The sequence below is a fragment of the Pleurodeles waltl genome, chromosome 4_2 (assembly GCF_031143425.1).
Source record: "Pleurodeles waltl isolate 20211129_DDA chromosome 4_2, aPleWal1.hap1.20221129, whole genome shotgun sequence".
Taxonomy (NCBI): Eukaryota; Metazoa; Chordata; class Amphibia; order Caudata; family Salamandridae; genus Pleurodeles; species Pleurodeles waltl.
Genome location: NC_090443.1, coordinates 463,362,376 through 463,379,973, shown reverse-complemented (window position 1 = coordinate 463,379,973; position 17,598 = coordinate 463,362,376). Strand labels below are relative to the sequence as shown.

General features: G+C 44.0%; 1 protein-coding gene across 1 annotated transcript in view; it reads right to left on the bottom strand.

Moving 5' to 3' along the window:
- Positions 1 to 517: 517 nt before the first annotated feature.
- The window catches only part of RDH8 (retinol dehydrogenase 8), a 172,297-nt gene continuing 155,216 nt past the window's right edge, over positions 518 to 17,598 (bottom strand). The window contains exon 6 of the mRNA XM_069231787.1: positions 518 to 1,281. Within this exon, the coding sequence (XP_069087888.1) occupies positions 1,057 to 1,281 (225 nt within the window). The 3' untranslated portion in view covers positions 518 to 1,056. The remainder of the gene's footprint in view (positions 1,282 to 17,598) is intronic.

Genomic DNA, 17,598 nt, shown 5'->3' with positions numbered 1-17,598 from the left:
GGTCTCCTGGGGCAATTGTACTTTAATTTTTTTTTTCTTTGCTGGTAAAACTTTTTCTCTTGGAGAAAATTCTTCCCTTCAAGCCCCAACAAAATTAGGGGGGATTGTTAAATCTCTGACCAGTCCAGGGCAGAAAGGGGATGGAAAGTTGTTTGGGAATGTCCAAAAATGCACATGCTTTCGGGCATTTTCAAAACATCAAACTTAAAACGCCCATTGGACCACCCACTTCCCACCCGCCCTGCGCTGCGCTGGGTCGGATAAATCTGCCATAGTAAAAGCATACATTCTTGCCCAGAATCCTTTGTAAACTCCTAGCAGGTGTAAAAAGGTATGTTGGGTCATAAACATATAATTACAACCAAATGTACCTTTGTAAATGGAGTCTAGCCTGTGGACTTTCATATATTTACATTGCTGGCTCAATAACATTTTAATTACTGGTTTGTGTCTTTATGTTTAGGAGGTGTGCGGCACTTTGGGTGCTTGGGCTTGTTATAAAAATGCAGTGAGAGAATAAGTTGTGAATTATTCTTTGTTATAGTTAGATTGCTATCCTGATAACATATAGTTGGATTTTTGTATACAAAGTAAATAAATATTCACACAAACATTTGTAAAGATGCTAATCAAATGCCAGTCCTTAGTCAAATGTATCTACATGCAATAATTTGCTCTGCATATTATTTATGTTTAGCACTTACAATGCAATTTTCATTTTCTGATCCTTTTCATACTACATTTTGGGGATGACAAAGTTCCTAATACAGTCTGTTCAGTTAAGTAGTCCTACTCCCAGTTTCCCTAAACGTTGCACTCCTTAATGTGGCTTCATTATGGAATTTTCCTGTCCAACTATCACTAAACACATTCATCAGCAAAATGCCTGACCTATTAGCTTTGCCAATTAGTTTTTACTTACAATAGAAATGACATTTCATAGGCAATTCTCTTCCCATTCAGATGGGAAGCAGCCTGCATAGCTCCAGATAAATTAAAGAAAAATAAAGAGGAAGCAAAATACATCTGTCAAAACATGAATTACACACAGCAAGCTTATGCGGGGTTGACTCGGCGTCTGAAGCAGTTGCAGGTAATGCACTTGAGCAAGTTCATGCTAAAGTGGAAGAGGGTGCCAAAGTTGAATAGTAGGTTATAGAATGTTCGCACTGACAAGTTGCCTTTTTCGTCTGCATACTTCAGCGCAATCAGCGGGGTGTACAGCACATTTGTCTGGCAGCGAAAGTTTGGCTGGGCCATGTTGATCACCTTGACGGTCGCCTAGAACAGATGCAAAAAATTCAATTTCTCATCAGACCCTTTACATTGGAAACAACAAATATTCAATCAGCCCCAAGCAGGGCTGGCAAGATTTGTATAATTACTTAACTCCAACTTGCTGTGCATATACCCAGTCCACATGTAGCTTATGAAAGTGAAGTTCAGAAACCTTAGTGCATACGAGAGCCTTAACTTCATTTATCAATCCAAACAGGCATCTTGATGACCCAATTACAAAGCAATCTAATTGTCCACTTCATATTCTGTTCAAATGAAATCTGCAATTTATCCAGTGTAATACTACCAGAATATTGTGGTATGAATATTGTTTAACAGAAGTAGTGTGTCCTAAATATAATTTTCAAAAATATCACCCCCTTGAAGTTACTAATAACAAAATCTCCAACCGGTGGAACTAAATGTTTGAAAACAGTATTTAGGCAACAATATTTAAATAAGCCTGGGCGAAAAACTCCACTCCGCTGGCAGAGTTTACAGAATTCGGCAGCTCTGAGTTCCACAGAATGCAATTTAGCAGAGTTTTTTTTCTGGTTTTCTCCCGTTGGGGCGTGATTTCTATCATTTTGCGCACCTAAGAAGTGGGACGAGAGACATCCGGTCTCTCGTGAGCACAAACAAGATTTTTTGTTTTAGCGCACCACCAGCGACTTTCGGTGAGCCTTTTTTTGTTTAGGCGAGCGTGAGTGAGCGTGATCGACTGGTGCTGCAACCTGAGGAAGCTGAAGTAGCTAAAATCTACAACTTTGAGTGAAAAGTTTTCTCTAGTTGACCGTTCGTGTTGATATTGTTGGCGAGGAGTACTTTTTAATTTTTTTTTTTTCTTCAACAGGAAATGACCCAGAGTCTGAAAACTTCCTGTTCATGTCCAGCAGGCTCCTCCCACTGCTTTGTCCATCTCATGGTCACTTTTCACTGGGATTTCAAGCTGGAAGGATCACTTTTTTTGTCTCCTGGATATATCATTGGATTGAAGGGCTTTGTTTTGTTTGAGATTTTACAAGAAAGTTAAAAAACACTTGTATAAGGGTGTTGTACAACTATATTGCGGTGGGTGGCTTGCATTTGGGGCCTAGTTATTGTTTTACTTGTAATTGGTGTTCTACAAAGGAAAACTTTTTTATAGTTCAAATCATTTTCTCTATGTTTTGTTTTGTAAATTTGCAATATTCATTCAATTGAATGTTAATGTTAAATGGCCTAGCCTGCTAACGAAATAGGCCTTAAAGCTATAGGCCCAGTACCAGTCATGAGTACATGATCAAAAAACAACTGTTTGTGGTGTCTGTGGAACGCCACAGATGGCATTGGATTAAAGACAACAAAATGTTGTATGGTGGTAGTTCACTTTTTTTTTGTTGCAAACAGTGTATAGTGGGGTGTATAATACTAGATGCCTTTGTATGATGTGTGTTATTGTAAAATGTTTAGCCACTTTAATTTTAGTTTTTGGAATCACTAATACTGATTTAATGCTGTTTTTTCCTCCTGTACCAATGCCTTCTTTGTCTGGCCAGTGCATGATTGTTTGTCACAGGCTAACATTTATCTTTGTTCCCCATGCCATGTGGCCAGGGGCCCTTTTGTATAGTAGAAAATTATAGTCATATACTTATATATTTTTTTGTTTTCTATTCATCCTGTTTGTTGTTTGATGTGGCTGGTGGCCATTTTGTTTAGGCAGTCAGGAGTTCTGCATTTGTTCTTCTTTGTTGTGGTAGCCATGCCTCCTTGCTGGTTGTTGTTTGACGATGCAGCTGGCGGCCATTTTGAGTGTTATTCAGGCCTAGTAGGTCAATGCTTATTAATAAATGTACTGTTTGAGCAGTTTTTTTTAAAACTTTTTTTTTACATACTTTATTTGCATTTTTCACCTCCACCACTCCTTGCCGCCCCAATCCCTGTGTTTTGTCTATGCTAGCCCCTTTCCCCTAGTACAGCAGCAATCAAAATCTATTTTAAAAAATGTTATCCTTTTTTGCTTATTTTTTCACAACCCTTATTTTATTTAAATTTTAATATCAGTCCAATAATGATAATAAGGTTTAAATGTTTTTGTTACTTTTTTTTCTTGCTTTTCGACTTAAAAAAAATTACAATTATTTATTTTCCTATTTTTTCCCCATTAACTCCTTGTCTGCCATAGGTATACAGTTGAAGTACATTATATAACATTACATTATTCAAGGATTATTATTCCATTTGTCACCATCACCTTCCTGAGTGCCACATGCCAACTTGATGCAGACAGATAAAGCTAACAGTTACATTCTGTATGTTGTAGTTGTTGTTCTTTCTTATCCTTCATGACTGTACATGATAATGAAAGTTAATGTTGGTGTGCTGTTTTTATGAATGGATACACTGTATTTCATAATTATTTATATGTTTCTTTAAGTTACCATTAAATTATATTGTTTGTTTCTACTACTAATACAACTACAACAACAAAACCAGATTTCACTTATCCTTCTTGCATGTTTGCTTTTAGGTGCACAAAGAGAAAGAGACATCAACCACAGTAGTGCCAGACAGAAGGCCTGTGCACGACGGGACACATGACCACACTCAAAACCACCTAGACCTCTCTTCAGCTTGTGAAGCTAAATGCTACTGCCAACTGAGAGCTTCAAGATGACCACAAAGAAAGCTGCTACCAAGAAAGCGGCTGGTGATGAGAACCAGCTTCCCGCCACTGGTATGTCATTGCAGACCTTTTTTGGGCAAAGGCGTGTACCTGATGCGCCAGCCTCTTTGGAGTAAGCTGAGAGCAACACTCCTGCATCAGGGGCCACATTCCAAACTAGGCCAAAGCCCATGTCTGGCACAGAGGCAGCCTCTCTAATCCCAGGAACACCAGTGATTATGATTTATCCCTTTCTCAAAGTAGTAACCAGTTGTTGCCGGTGTCAACACCAGGGCAGTGCGCGCTCTAAGGTCGACTAGAATGCAAAAATCCAGCACTCTCAAGACAACGTAATTTATGCATTGTGCTGATATGTTGTTGATTAACCTTTTGCATTGCAGAGTTCAATCCTGAAGACTTATTTTTAAGGTACTTATAATATTGTGCTTTTGCAATGTATTGCTGCAGGTTTTCAGAGTGTGTCAGGGTGTGGTCCCTTTCCAGGGCCTTCTAGAAGCTTTCCCTGCAGCATGCCTGGGTGTGGTTGTGGGCTGGGCCAAGACTCTATAAAAGGGAGTCAGCCCAGCTCCACGTGCTCACTATTCAGAGGTCCCGGGGCAGAGCAGCAGCAACTTCCTGAGCTCCTGTTCCGGGGGCCTACATTGATCCTCCAGGACTCTGCCCTTCATACTACTTTGGAGATCCTTAAGCAGGGCAGTAAGACGGTGGTTGGGCTGTTTCCCCCACACAGTTATCGAGTGCGCTCAAGTTCTTGGGCCTAATCTTCCATAACAAAACAACTTTATTCTTGTACGTGTAAATGTGCCCTTGGTCGTTTTAAGGCATTTACAAGGTAGCGTTCGAATCGGTAAGGCGCGCAATTCTTTTCTAGTCTGTTAATTCATGATATTCATTACACGCTACCATTTCTTGACAGTTTCCTGGTGGCATTCGAATCGGCAAAACGCGCTATTCGTTTTCTCGTGCTTAATTCATGTTACTAATTGTGCGCTATCATTTCTTGGCAGTTTCATAGTGGCATTCGAATCGGCAAGACGCGCGATTCTTTCCTCGAGCTTAATTCATGTTATTTATTGTGCGCTACCATTCCTTGACAGTTACATGGTGGCATACAAATCGGCAAGACGCTCGATTCCTTCTTCGTGCTTAATTCATGTTATTCATTGTGCGCTACCATTCTACGGCATTTACAAGGTAGCGTTCGAATCGGCAAGACGCACAATTCTTTTCTTGTGTGTTAATTCATGATATTCATTGTGTGCTATAATTTCTTGGCAGTTTCCTGGGGGCATTCGAATTGGCAAAACGCGCGATTCTTTCCTCAAACTTAATTCATGTTATTCATTGTGCGCTACCATTCCTTGACAGTTACATGGTGGCATTCGAATCGGCAAGACGCTGGATTCCTTCTTTGCGCTTAATTAATGTTATTCATTGTGCGCTACCCTACCTTGACAGTTATATGGTGGCATTCGAATCGGCAAGGCGCGTGATTCACTTTCTGAGTGTAATTCATGTTACTCATTGTACGCTACCATTTTAAGACATTTACTTGGTGGCTTTCGAGTTGGCAAGTCATGTGATTTATTCCCTGAGTCTAATTCGTGTTATTCTTGGTGCACAATCATTCTATGGTATTTACTCTTAATGTGAAAATCAGCAAAGTGTGTAATTCATGTTCTGACAATTTGAGAGAACAAAAAGACAGAGTTCTAGAAGTAATGTTACGTGTTCTTAATATGCTTCTCAAACACGATTCATATGATGTTTTAGAAATCATTCAGATTGTTTCTTATTCCTCATGCATAGAATAATACTTGAATCTGAAAATTGCAATTAACCTTTCTTGATTCCCTCACAGGTATCCAGTCATCTTGAAGCCTAGTCATTTTAAGTTTGTGCTTAGGTTGTTCATGTTTTCAGAATGACAATGGTTAGAGTCATAGCCTAGTACTGATTCATATGATGTAATTTTGAAATTGTGTGTCTTAACCTTTTGTTTCCTACAGGTCTCCTTCCCAGCTGCTCCCTACCTAATCCACTTTTACCCACTTGGACTCTCCTAGACTCTGTGACAATTCTAATCAGAGTATTGGAGCTGTCTTGTGGTGGAAGTGTTGGGAACGTGCACAGACCCTGAGGATCTGGTGACTCTGACAGAATAGTGAGCCCACAAATTATTATCCTCCTGGTTTGTGTATGTTCTCAGCATGGCCACACTGGACGAACTAGTCAAGGCTATCACCCAGCTCCAGGCAGAGGTAGTATCATCAAAAGATTTGGCAACTAGCTTAGCTGAGAGAGTGAGTCAGTTACAGGATAAGGTAGAGAAGAAGGAACAAAGTCCTGCAGGTGTGTCTTGGCCAGGTACTTCTTCTCAGACTTCTGGAGGTAATCCGACAAACATTTCCCTCAATGTTCCTTCAGCCATTCCTTTAGCTCCCCCAGAACGTTTCTCAGGTGACCCCTTGTAAGCACAATCTTTCCTGGTTCAAGTGGAACTACACTTCACCTGCAGACCACATACTTTCCCCGATGCCCAGTCCAAAGTAGCTTTCTTGTTATCATATCTGTCTGGAGATGCAGCTACCTGGGCTATTCCTCTTGTGCGTAAAGACAGTCCTCTGTTATACAACTGGAGAAATTGTGTTCGCGAGTTTGAGCGAGATTTTGATCGTAGAACTGTAACACTGTCAACAGATCGTGAATTATTAGACTTACGCCAAGGGAATCAGGACTTAGTGTCATATTTAGCCAACTTTAATCGGTTAGTTGCTGAGACATCCTGGCCCGAGGAAAAACGAGCAGCCTTGTTTTACAAGGGACTCAAAGAGGAGCTAAAAGATATTTTAGCACAAATCAACCCACAGCCTACAGACTGTCAAGAATTAATAAACCTTGTCTTGAGGCTTGATCATTATTTATCAGAACGAAAAGGAAGGCGCAAAAAGACTGAAAAATATTCCTGGCGTGTTCACGATAACAGAGACACAAGAACTCCAAAAGAAAGAACCATCAGGAGACCTTTGACCAAAGAGGAAAAGGACCTATGCAGAAAGAATGGACAATGTCTCTATTGTGGGCGGAAGGGTCACTTTGCCAAAGATTGTCCAATCAAACCAAAGAGCAAGCGAGGTCCAGTTCAGAAGGTTGCAGCCAATGCACCAGTCGAGTCGGAAAACTAAAGCACCCAAGATGCAGAGAAGGGTTGCGCTTGGGTGTCACCGTGGACCATTCACAATCTAGGCATCTGAAACTGGGAATAAGAGTTCAGGTTAAGAAAAAGACCTACTTCAAGAAGGCTCTTGTCGATTCTGGGGCTACCGGGAACTTTGGTGACGCCCAATTGGTTCGTGCATGGGGAATCCCATGTATTGAAAAGAAGACCCCAGAAATCATCCAGGCCGTCGATGGAAAACTCTTGACTGGAGGTCCGGTTACTCTTCAGACTGTCCCCTTGTCGGTGATTTGTGAAGATAAAAGTCAAAGAAAGAAACATAAAGAGAAACTTATCCTTGACGTGATCCATGCTCCCCAGTATGGGATTATCCTTGGCTTGCCATGGTTAACTCATCACAATCCAGAGATTAATTGGGCAGAACGAAAGGTCGTGTTCTCATCTCCTCTGTGTAAAGAACAATGTGTTCAAAAGGTTCTAGTATCAAAGGTTTTCAACTCTTACATAGCTACTGCCGCCGAAAAAGAAGTTCAGTTGCCAAACAGTATTCATCTTACGAAGATGTATTAGATGAGAAAGAAGCAGAGAATGTACCTCCTCATAGATCTTATGACTGTCAAATTGATCTAGTCCCAGGTGCGATACTTCCCAACTGTCGTGTGTATGCCCTGTCAGAACATGAAAATCAACATTTACTAAAATATCTAGATCAATTCTTGGAGAATGGTTTCATTCGCCCCTCTAAGTCTCCCACAGCTTCTCCTTTGTTTTTTGTTCCGAGGGTGAATGGAGAACTTCGACCGTGTATCGACTATAGGGGTTTGAACAAAGTCACCATCAAAAATAAATACCCCTTGCCTCTAATTCCGGTCTTACTGGAACAAGTAAAGAAAGCAAAAATCTACACGAAGCTTGACCTTCGAGGTGCTTATCATTTGGTCAGAATGAGAGAGGGTGACGAATGGAAAACAGTGTCCAAGACGAGATATGGCCTGTTTGAATACACCGTCATGCCTTTTGGTCTGTATAATGCTCCGGCAGCTTTTCAATTTTTCTTGAATGACGTTCTCAGAGAGTACCTCAATATATTTGCCATAGTTTACATCGATTACATTTTGATCTACTCAGACAATGAAAATGAACATGTCCAACATGTCAAGAAAATTCTTGCTGGCCTACGAAAGCACCATTTATATTGCAAACTAACCAAATGTGAGTTTCATGTTACCACAGTTGAGTTTTTAGGGGTTATCCTTACCCCTCAAGGTATGGTGATGGCAGAAAAGAAAGTAAAAGCCGTATCTGATTGGCCCACCCCAAAAACTGTTTGTGATGTACAATGTTTCCTGGGGTTTGCAAACTTTTACCGGAGGTTCATAAATCATTTCTCCCAGACAGTGGCTCCAATCACCAAATTATTGAGAAAGAAAGAGAAATTTGTATGCTCTCCAGAGGCTGACCAAGCCTTTTCAACTTTGAAAGAAGCTTTCTCCACTGCACCAGTCTTGACTCATCCTGACGCGGATCGACCCTTTATAGTGGAAGCTGATGCTTCAGATGTGGTAATAGGAGCAGTCTTATCGCAGCGAAGCAAGGACACTGGTCAACTTCATCCTGTAGCTTACATGTCTGGGAAGTTGAATGAAGTCGAACAGAACTATGTCATTGCTCAAAAAGAACTTCTGGCGATTCGTGATGCCTTTAAAGAAAGGCGACATCATTTGTTGGGTGCCAAATACACTGTCACGGTATATACTGATCATCGCAATCTTCAGTTCATGAGTTCCGCCAGACTTTTGACTCCTCGGCAATTACGCTGGATGCTGTTTTTTGCCAAATTTGATTTTGTGGTAACCTTCCGGCCTGGTAAAGACAATCGCAAAGCTGTCGCCTTGTCCCGCCAAGAGTCTGCCACGTTGCCTGCAGTTCAAACCTCCAGAGCTATCTTTGCTCCCGACAAAGTCCTATGTATCTTAAAAACTGAAGATTTCTTTGAAAACATCCGCAATTCTTTTACTGTTGAGAAATGGCAGACGTGGGCCCAAGCAGATCCCAAAAGGTCAATCAAGCAGGGACTACCCTTTCATGACGCTCGTTTGTTTGTGTAGGAGGCTGGACTGGCTTGTAGTGAGTACCAAGGGGTACTTGCACCTTGCACCAGGCCCAGTTATCCCTTATTAGTGTATAGGGTGTCTAGCAGCTTAGGCTGATAGATAATGGTAGCTTAGCAGAACAGCTTAGGCTGAACTAGGAGACATGTGAAGCTACTACAGTACCACCTAGTGTCATATGCACAATATCATAAGAAAACACAATACACAGTTATACTAAAAATAAAGGTACTTTATTTTTATGACAATATGCCAAAGTATCTTAGAGTGTACCCTCAGTGAGAGGATAGGAAATATACACAAGATATATATACACAATAGCAAAAATATGCAGTATAGTCTTAGAAAACAGTGCAAACAATGTATAGTTACAATAGGATGCAATGGGGAAACATAGGGATAGGGGCAACACAAACCATATACTCCAAAAGTGGAATGCGAACCACGAATGGACCCCAAACCTATATGACCTTGTAGAGGGTCGCTGGGACTATTAGAAAATAGTGAGAGTTAGAAAAATAACCCTCCCCAAGACCCTGAAAAGTGAGTGCAAAGTGCACTAAAGTTCCCCTAAGGACAAAGTAGTCGTGTTAGAGGAATAATGCAGGAAAGACACAAACCAGCAATGCAACAACTGTGGATTTCCAATCTAGGGTACCTGTGGAACAAGGGGACCAAGTCCAAAAGTCACAAGCAAGTCGGAGATGGGCAGATGCCCAGGAAATGCCAGCTGCGGGTGCAAAGAAGCTTCGACTGGACAGAAGAAGCTGAGGTTTCTGCAGGAACAAAAAGGGCTAGAGACTTCCCCTTTGGTGGACGGATCCCACTTGCCCTGGAGAATCGTGCAGAAGTGTTTTCTCCCCAGAAGGACGCCAACAAGCCTTGCTAGGCGCAAATCGTGCGTTTGGCGTTTTTGGATGCTGCTGGGGCCCAGGAGGGACCAGGAGGTCGTAAATTGGACCTGAAGAGAGAGGGGACGTCGAGCAAGACAAAGAGCCCTCACTGAAGCAGGTAGCACCCGGAGAAGTGCCAGAAACAGGCACTACAAGGATGCGTGAAACGGTGCTCGCCGAAGTTGCACAAAGGAGTCCCACGTCGCCGGAGACCAACTTAGAAAGTCGTGCAATGCAGGTTAGAGTGCCGTGGACCCAGGCTTGGCTGTGCACAAAGGATTTCCGCCGGAAGTGCACAGGGGCCGGAGTAGCTGCAAAGTCGCGGTTCCCAGCAATGCAGCCCAGCAAGGTGAGGCAAGGACTTACCTCCACCAAACTGGGGCTGAAGAGTCACTGGACTGTGGGGGTCACTTGGACAGCGTCGCTGGATTCGAGGGACCTCGCTCGTCGTGCTGAGAGGAGACCCAAGGGACCGGTAATGCAGCTTTTTGGTGCCTGCGGTTGCAGGGGGAAGATTCCGTCGACCCACGGGAGATTTCTTCGGAGCTTCTGGTGCAGAGAGGAGGCAGACTACCCCCACAGCATGCACAAGCAGGAAAACAGTCGAGAAGGCGGCAGGATCAGCGTTACAGAGTTGCAGTAGTCGTCTTTGCTACTATGTTGCAGGTTTGCAGGCTTCCAGCGCGGTCAGCGGTCGTTTCCTTATCAGAAGGTGAAGAGAGAGATGCAGAGGAACTCGGCTGAGCTCATGCATTCGTTATCTAAAGTTTCCCCAGAGACAGAGACCCTAAATAGCCAGAAAAGAGGGTTTGGCTACCTAGGAGAGAGGAAAGGCTACTAACACCTGAAGGAGCCTATCAGCAGGAGTCTCTGACGTCACCTGGTGGCACTGGCCACTCAGAGCAGTCCAGTGTGCCAGCAGCACCTCTGTTTCCAAGATGGCAGAGGTCTGGAGCACACTGGAGGAGCTCTGGACACCTCCCAGGGGAGGTGCAGGTCAGGGGAGTAGTCACTCCCCTTTCCTTTGTCCAGTTTCGCGCCAGAGCAGGGGCTAAGGGGTCCCTGAACCGGTGTAGACTGGCTTATGCAGAATTGGGCACATCTGTGCCCAACAAAGCATTTCCAGAGGCTGGGGGAGGCTACTCCTCCCCTGCCTTCACACCATTTTCCAAAGGGAGAGGGTGTCACACCCTCTCTCAGAGGAAGTTCTTTGTTCTGCCATCCTGGGCCAGGCCTGGCTGGACCCCAGGAGGGCAGCTGCCTGTCTGAGGGGTTGGCAGCAGCAGCAGCTGCAGTGAAACCCCAGGAAGGGCAGTTTGGCAGTACCAGGGTCTGTGCTACAGACCACTGGGATCATGGGATTGTGCCAACTATGCCAGGATGGTATAGAGGGGGCAATTCCATGATCATAGACATGTTACATGGCCATATTCGGAGTTACCATGGTGAAGCTACATATAGGTAGTGACCTATATGTAGTGCACGCGTGTAATGGTGTCCCCGCACTCACAAAGTTCAGGGAATTGGCTCTGAACAATGTGGGGGCACCTTGGCTAGTGCCAGGGTGCCCTCACACTAAGTAACTTTGCACCTAACCTTTACCAGGTAAAGGTTAGACATATAGGTGACTTATAAGTTACTTAAGTGCAGTGTAAAATGGCTGTGAAATAACGTGGACGTTATTTCACTCAGGCTGCAGTGGCAGGCCTGTGTAAGAATTGTCAGAGCTCCCTATGGGTGGCAAAAGAAATGCTGCAGCCCATAGGGATCTCCTGGAACCCCAATACCCTGGGTACCTTAGTACCATATACTAGGGAATTATAAGGGTGTTCCAGTAAGCCAATGTAAATTGGTAAAAATGGTCACTAGCCTGTTAGTGACAATTTGGAAAGAAATGAGAGAGCATAACCACTGAGGTTCTGATTAGCAGAGCCTCAGTGAGACAGTTAGTCACTACACAGGTAACACATTCAGGCACACTTATGAGCACTGGGGCCCTGGGTTACCAGGGTCCCAGTGACACATACAACTAAAACAACATATATACAGTGAAAAATGGGGGTAACATGCCAGGCAAGATGGTACTTTCCTACACAACCCCCCCCCCAAATGAAGGACAATAAGACTAGCCATGACCTGATGAGTCTTCATTGTCTAAGTGGAAATATCTGGAGAGTCCATCTGCATTGGAGTGGCTACTCCCAGGTCTATGTTCCACTGTATAGTCCATTCCCTGTAGGGATATGGACCACCTCAACAATTTAGGATTTTCACCTTTCATTTGTTTTAGCCAAAGTAGAGGTTTGTGGTCTGTCTGAACAATAAAGTGAGTGCCAAACAGGTATGGCCTCAACTTCTTCAGAGCCCAGACCACAGCAAAGGCCTCCCTCTCAATGGCAGACCAACGCTTTTCTCTAGGGGTCAACCTCCTACTAATAAAAGCAACAGGTTGATCCTGGCCCTCAGAATTAAGTTGTGATAGGACTGCCCCTACTCCTAATTCAGATGCATCAGTTTGGACATAGAATTTTTTAGAGTAACAAGGGCTTTTCAGGACAGGTGCAGAGCACATGGCCTGCTTCAGCTCCTCAAAAGCTTTCTGACAGTTTGCTGTCCATAATACCTTTTTAGGCATTTTCTTGGATGTGAGGTCATTAAGAGGGGCTGCAATGGAGCCATTGTTCTTAATGAACCTCCTGTAATACCCAGTGAGGCCTAGGAAGGCTCTCACCTGAGTCTGAGTGGTAGGGGGAACCCAATCAATAATAGTTTGGATTTTCCCCTGAAGTGGTGCAATCTGTTCCCCACCAACAAGGTGTCCCAGATAAACCACCTTACCCTGCCCTATCTGGCACTTTGAAGCCTTGATAGTGAGGCCTGCCTTTTGCAGGGCCTCCAAAACTTTCCATAGGTGGACCAGGTGATCATCCCAGCTGGAGCTAAAGACAGCTATATCGTCCAAATATGCTGCACTGAAAGCTTCCAGCCCTTGCAGGACTGTGTTCACCAACCTCTGAAAAGTGGCAGGTGCATTTTTCAAACCAAAAGGCATTACAGTAAACTGGTAATGTCCTCCAATGGTAGAAAATGCAGTCTTAGATTTAGCATCTTCTGACAATTTGATCTGCCAATACCCTGCAGTCAAATCAAAAGTGCTTAGATACTTGGCAGATGCCAGTGTATCTATGAGCTCATCTGCCCTGGGTATAGGGTGAGCATCAGTTTTGGTTACCAAGTTGAGACCTCTATAGTCTACACAAAACCGCATTTCTTTCTTTCCATCTTTAGAATTGGGTTTTGGTACCAGTACCACAGGAGAAGCCCATGGACTGTCAGAGTGCTCAACCACTCCTAGTTCCAACATTTTCTGAACTTCTTGCTTTATGCAGTCCCTGACATGGTCAGGCTGCCTCTAGATCTTACTTTTGACAGGTAAACTGTCTCCAGTATCTATAGTGTGCTCACACCAAGAAGTGGTGCCTGGCACAGTAGAGAAGAGTTCTGAAAATTGTCCTAGGAGATTTATGCAATTGTCTTTCTGCTCAGCAGTAAGACAATCAGCCAAAACTACACCTTCCACAAGAGCATCTTGATCTGTGGAAGAGAAGAGATCAGGTAGAGGATCACTGTCTTCTTCCTGTCCCTCATCTGTTGCCATGAGCAGGGTGAGATCAGCCCTGTCATAGTAGGGTTTCAGGCGGTTGACATGGAGCACCCTAAGGGGACTCCTGGCAGTGCCTAAGTCAACCAAGTAGGTGACTTCACCCTTCTTTTCAACAATTGTGTGGGGAACACTCCATTTATCTTGGAGTGCTCTTGGGGCCACAGGCTCCAAGACCCACACTTTCTGCCCTGGTTGGTACTGAACCAAAACAGCCTTCTGATCATGCCATTGCTTCTGGAGCTCTTGGCTGGCCTGAAGGTTTTTACTGGCCTTTTTCATGTACTCAGCCATCCTTGATCTGAGGCCAAGTACATAATCCACAATATCCTCCTTAGGAGCTTTTAAAGGTTGTTCCCAACCCTCCTTTACAAGTGTGAGTGGACCCCTAACAGGGTGTCCAAAAAGAAGTTCAAAGGGGCTGAAGCCCACTCCTTTCTGGGGTACCTCCCTGTAGGCAAAAAGGAGGCATGGTAGAAGGATATCCCATCTCCTGCGGAGTTTTTCAGGGAGACCCATAATCATGCCTTTGAGAGTTTTATTAAATCTCTCCACCAGTCCATTTGTTTGTGGATGATAGGGTGTTGTGAACTTGTAAGTTACACCACACTCCTTCCACATGGCCTTTAAGTATGCAGACATGAAATTGCTTCCTCTGTCTGATACTACTTCCTTTGGGAAGCCCACCCTGGAAAATATTCCCAGGAGGGCCTTTGCCACTGCAGGAGCTGTAGTGGTCCTTAAAGGAATTGCTTCAGGATATCTTGTGGCATGGTCCACTACCACCAAGATAAACCTATTGCCTGAAGCAGTAGGAGGGTCAAGGGGGCCAACTATGTCAACCCCTACCCTTTCAAAGGGAACCCCAACCACAGGCAGTGGGATAAGGGGTGCCTTTGGAGTGCCACCTGTCTTGCCACTGGCTTGACAGGTTTCACAGGACTTACAAAATTCCTTTGTGTCCTCAGACATCCTAGGCCAATGAAACAATGGAACCAATCTGTCCCAAGTTTTCATTTGACCCAGGTGCCCAGCTAGGGGAATGTCATGTGCCAGTGTTAGGAGGAACTTTCTGTACTCCTGAGGAATCACTAATCTCCTGGCAGCTCCAGGTTTAGGATCCCTATGCTCAGTGTACAAGAGGTTGTCCTCCCAGTAAACTCTGTGAGAGTCACTGACATCCCCATTAGCCTGTTTGACAGCTTGCTGTCTGAGACCCTCTAATGTGGGACAGGTTTGCTGTGCCACACTCAGCTCCTCTCTGGCAGGCCCCCCTTCACCCAAAAGCTCAGCAGTGTCTGCTTCCAGCTCCTCTGGTGTAGGTTCTGCACAGGGAGGGAATTCTTCTTCCTCAGAAGTAGAATCCACTGTAGAGGGAGGGATAGTAGGAAGTGGTTTGCTTCTACTAGCCCTAGCTTTAGGGAGCACTTGGTCCATTGTTCCAGGATCCAAGCTTCCCTGTCCTTTTTGCTTTTTGGCCTGAGCCCTTGTCAAAGCAAAAATATGCCCTGGGATGCCCAGCATTGCTGCATGGGCCTCCAACTCCACATCTGACCAAGCTGATGTCTCCAAATCATTCCCTAATAGACAGTCTACAGGTAAATCTGAAGCTACCACAACTTTCTTTGGACCAGTTACCCCCCCCCCAGTTGAGATTTACAACAGCCATGGGGTGGCTTTGTGTTATGTTGTGAGCATCGGTTACTTGGTACTGGTGTCCAAGTATGTGTTGTTCAGGGTGCACCAGTTTCTCAATCACCATTGTGACACTGGCACCTGTGTCCCTGTAGGCCTGGACCTCAACACCATTTATTAGGGTTAGTTGCTTGTACTTCTCCAAGTTATGGGGGCAAGCAACCAAAGTGGCTAAATCAATAGCCCCTTCAGAGACTAAAGTAGCCTCTGTGGTCTCCCTAATTAGACCAACCCCAACTAAATTACCAAAAGTGAGCCCAGCTACTCCCTTGGATTGGCTATTAGTAGGTTTGCTCCCACCACCACTGCTATTAGTAGGGACACTAGGTGTAGCAGTAGGGGTTGTAGTGGTAGGAGCTGTGGTGCCTTTCTTTGGACAACTGGGATCTGTTGTCCAATGGCCTTTTATTTTACATAAATAGCACCATGGTTTCTTTTCCTTGTTCTGATTAAAGGAGGATTTGGACCCACCACCCCCACCAGAGTGTTTTTGTGGGCCTGATGAAGACTCATTTTTAGATTTGTCCCCACCCTTGTCAGAAGACTTACCATCCTTCTTTTTGTTGCCATCTTTGTCACCCCCTGTATGAACTTTTCTGTTCACTCTTGTTCTGACCCATTTGTCTGCCTTCTTTCCCAATTCTTGGGGAGAGGTCAGATCAGAGTCCACCAAGTACTGGTGCAACAAATCAGACACACAATTATTAAGAATATGCTCTCTCAGGATTAAGTTATACAGGCTGTCATAATCAGTAACTTTACTGCCATGTAACCACCCCTCCAAGGCCTTCACTGAATGGTCAATGAAATCAACCCAGTCTTGTGAAGACTCCTTTTTGGTCTCTCTGAACTTTATCCTGTACTGTTCAGTGGTTAAGCCATAACCATCCAGGAGTGCATTCTTAAGAACTTGGAAATTATTGGCATCATTTTCTTTCACAGTAAGGAGCCTATCCCTACCTTTTCCACTAAATGATAGCCATACGATAGCAGCCCACTGCCTTTGAGGGACATCCTGTACAACACAGGCCCTCTCAAGTGCAGCAAACCACTTGTTAATGTCATCCCCCTCCTTATAAGGGGGAACTATCTTGTGCAGATTCCTGGAATCATGCTCTTTTGCAGGATGACTATGGGGAATACTGCTGCTGCCACCATGGGTATCTAAACCCAACTTCTGTCTTTCCTTCTCTAATTCAAAAGACTGTCTATCCAAATCCAGCTGTTGCTTTTTAAGCTTCAGTCTGGTTTGTTCCACCCTCAACTTATTGAGTTCCCTCTCTAACATTCTGTCATCAGGGTTGGTGGGAGGGACATTTCTAGAAACAGAGCTATGATGGGAATGAACAGAAGGAGACCTGTCCCTTACAGAAGCCAACTTAACAGCTTGGTTTACAGAAACATTACTACCAGTATGGTGAGAATAAATGCTTTTGCTATGATGTGAGACAACACTATTTCTTTGGTGTGGCTCATCCTCATTACCATCTATGCTAGATTGTCTAGTAATGGGCAGGCTAGGAAGTTTCTTTCCTGAATCTTTTCCTGGGGGAGTCCCTGAATCAGATTGGGAACTATTAGGTACTTTTTCAACAGATGGGCCACCTCTGGCCTTATCCTGTTCTCTAAGCATGTTAATTAACAGTTCCAAGGCAGGATTCTTCCCTACACTCAAACCTCTCTCTATACAGAGACTCCTTGCTCTTTTCCAGCTAAGGTTGTCATATGCAAGTTTGGACAGATCAACACTTTGGCCTGTGCCAGACATTTTTTTAGAGAGAGTTAAAGTGATAGAGAAAGAGACAAAAGTTTTCAGAACTTTTTGGAAAGACAGAAAAAAACTTTTTAAACTTTTAAGAACTTTTTGAAAGTTTAGGAGTACTTTTCAGCACTTAGAAAAGAGTGAAAAAGAGGAAATGCAAAACTTTTTGGCTATGTGTATATACACTGACCTTGTTTTGTATATTTTTCTCTTATGAAAAGTACAATGACAAGAGTGGTAAGTAGTCTCAAGCACTTATCCCACCACTGCACAACCAATGTAGGAGGCTGGACTGGCTTGTAGTGAGTACCAAGGGGTACTTGCACCTTGCACCAGGCCCAGTTATCCCTTA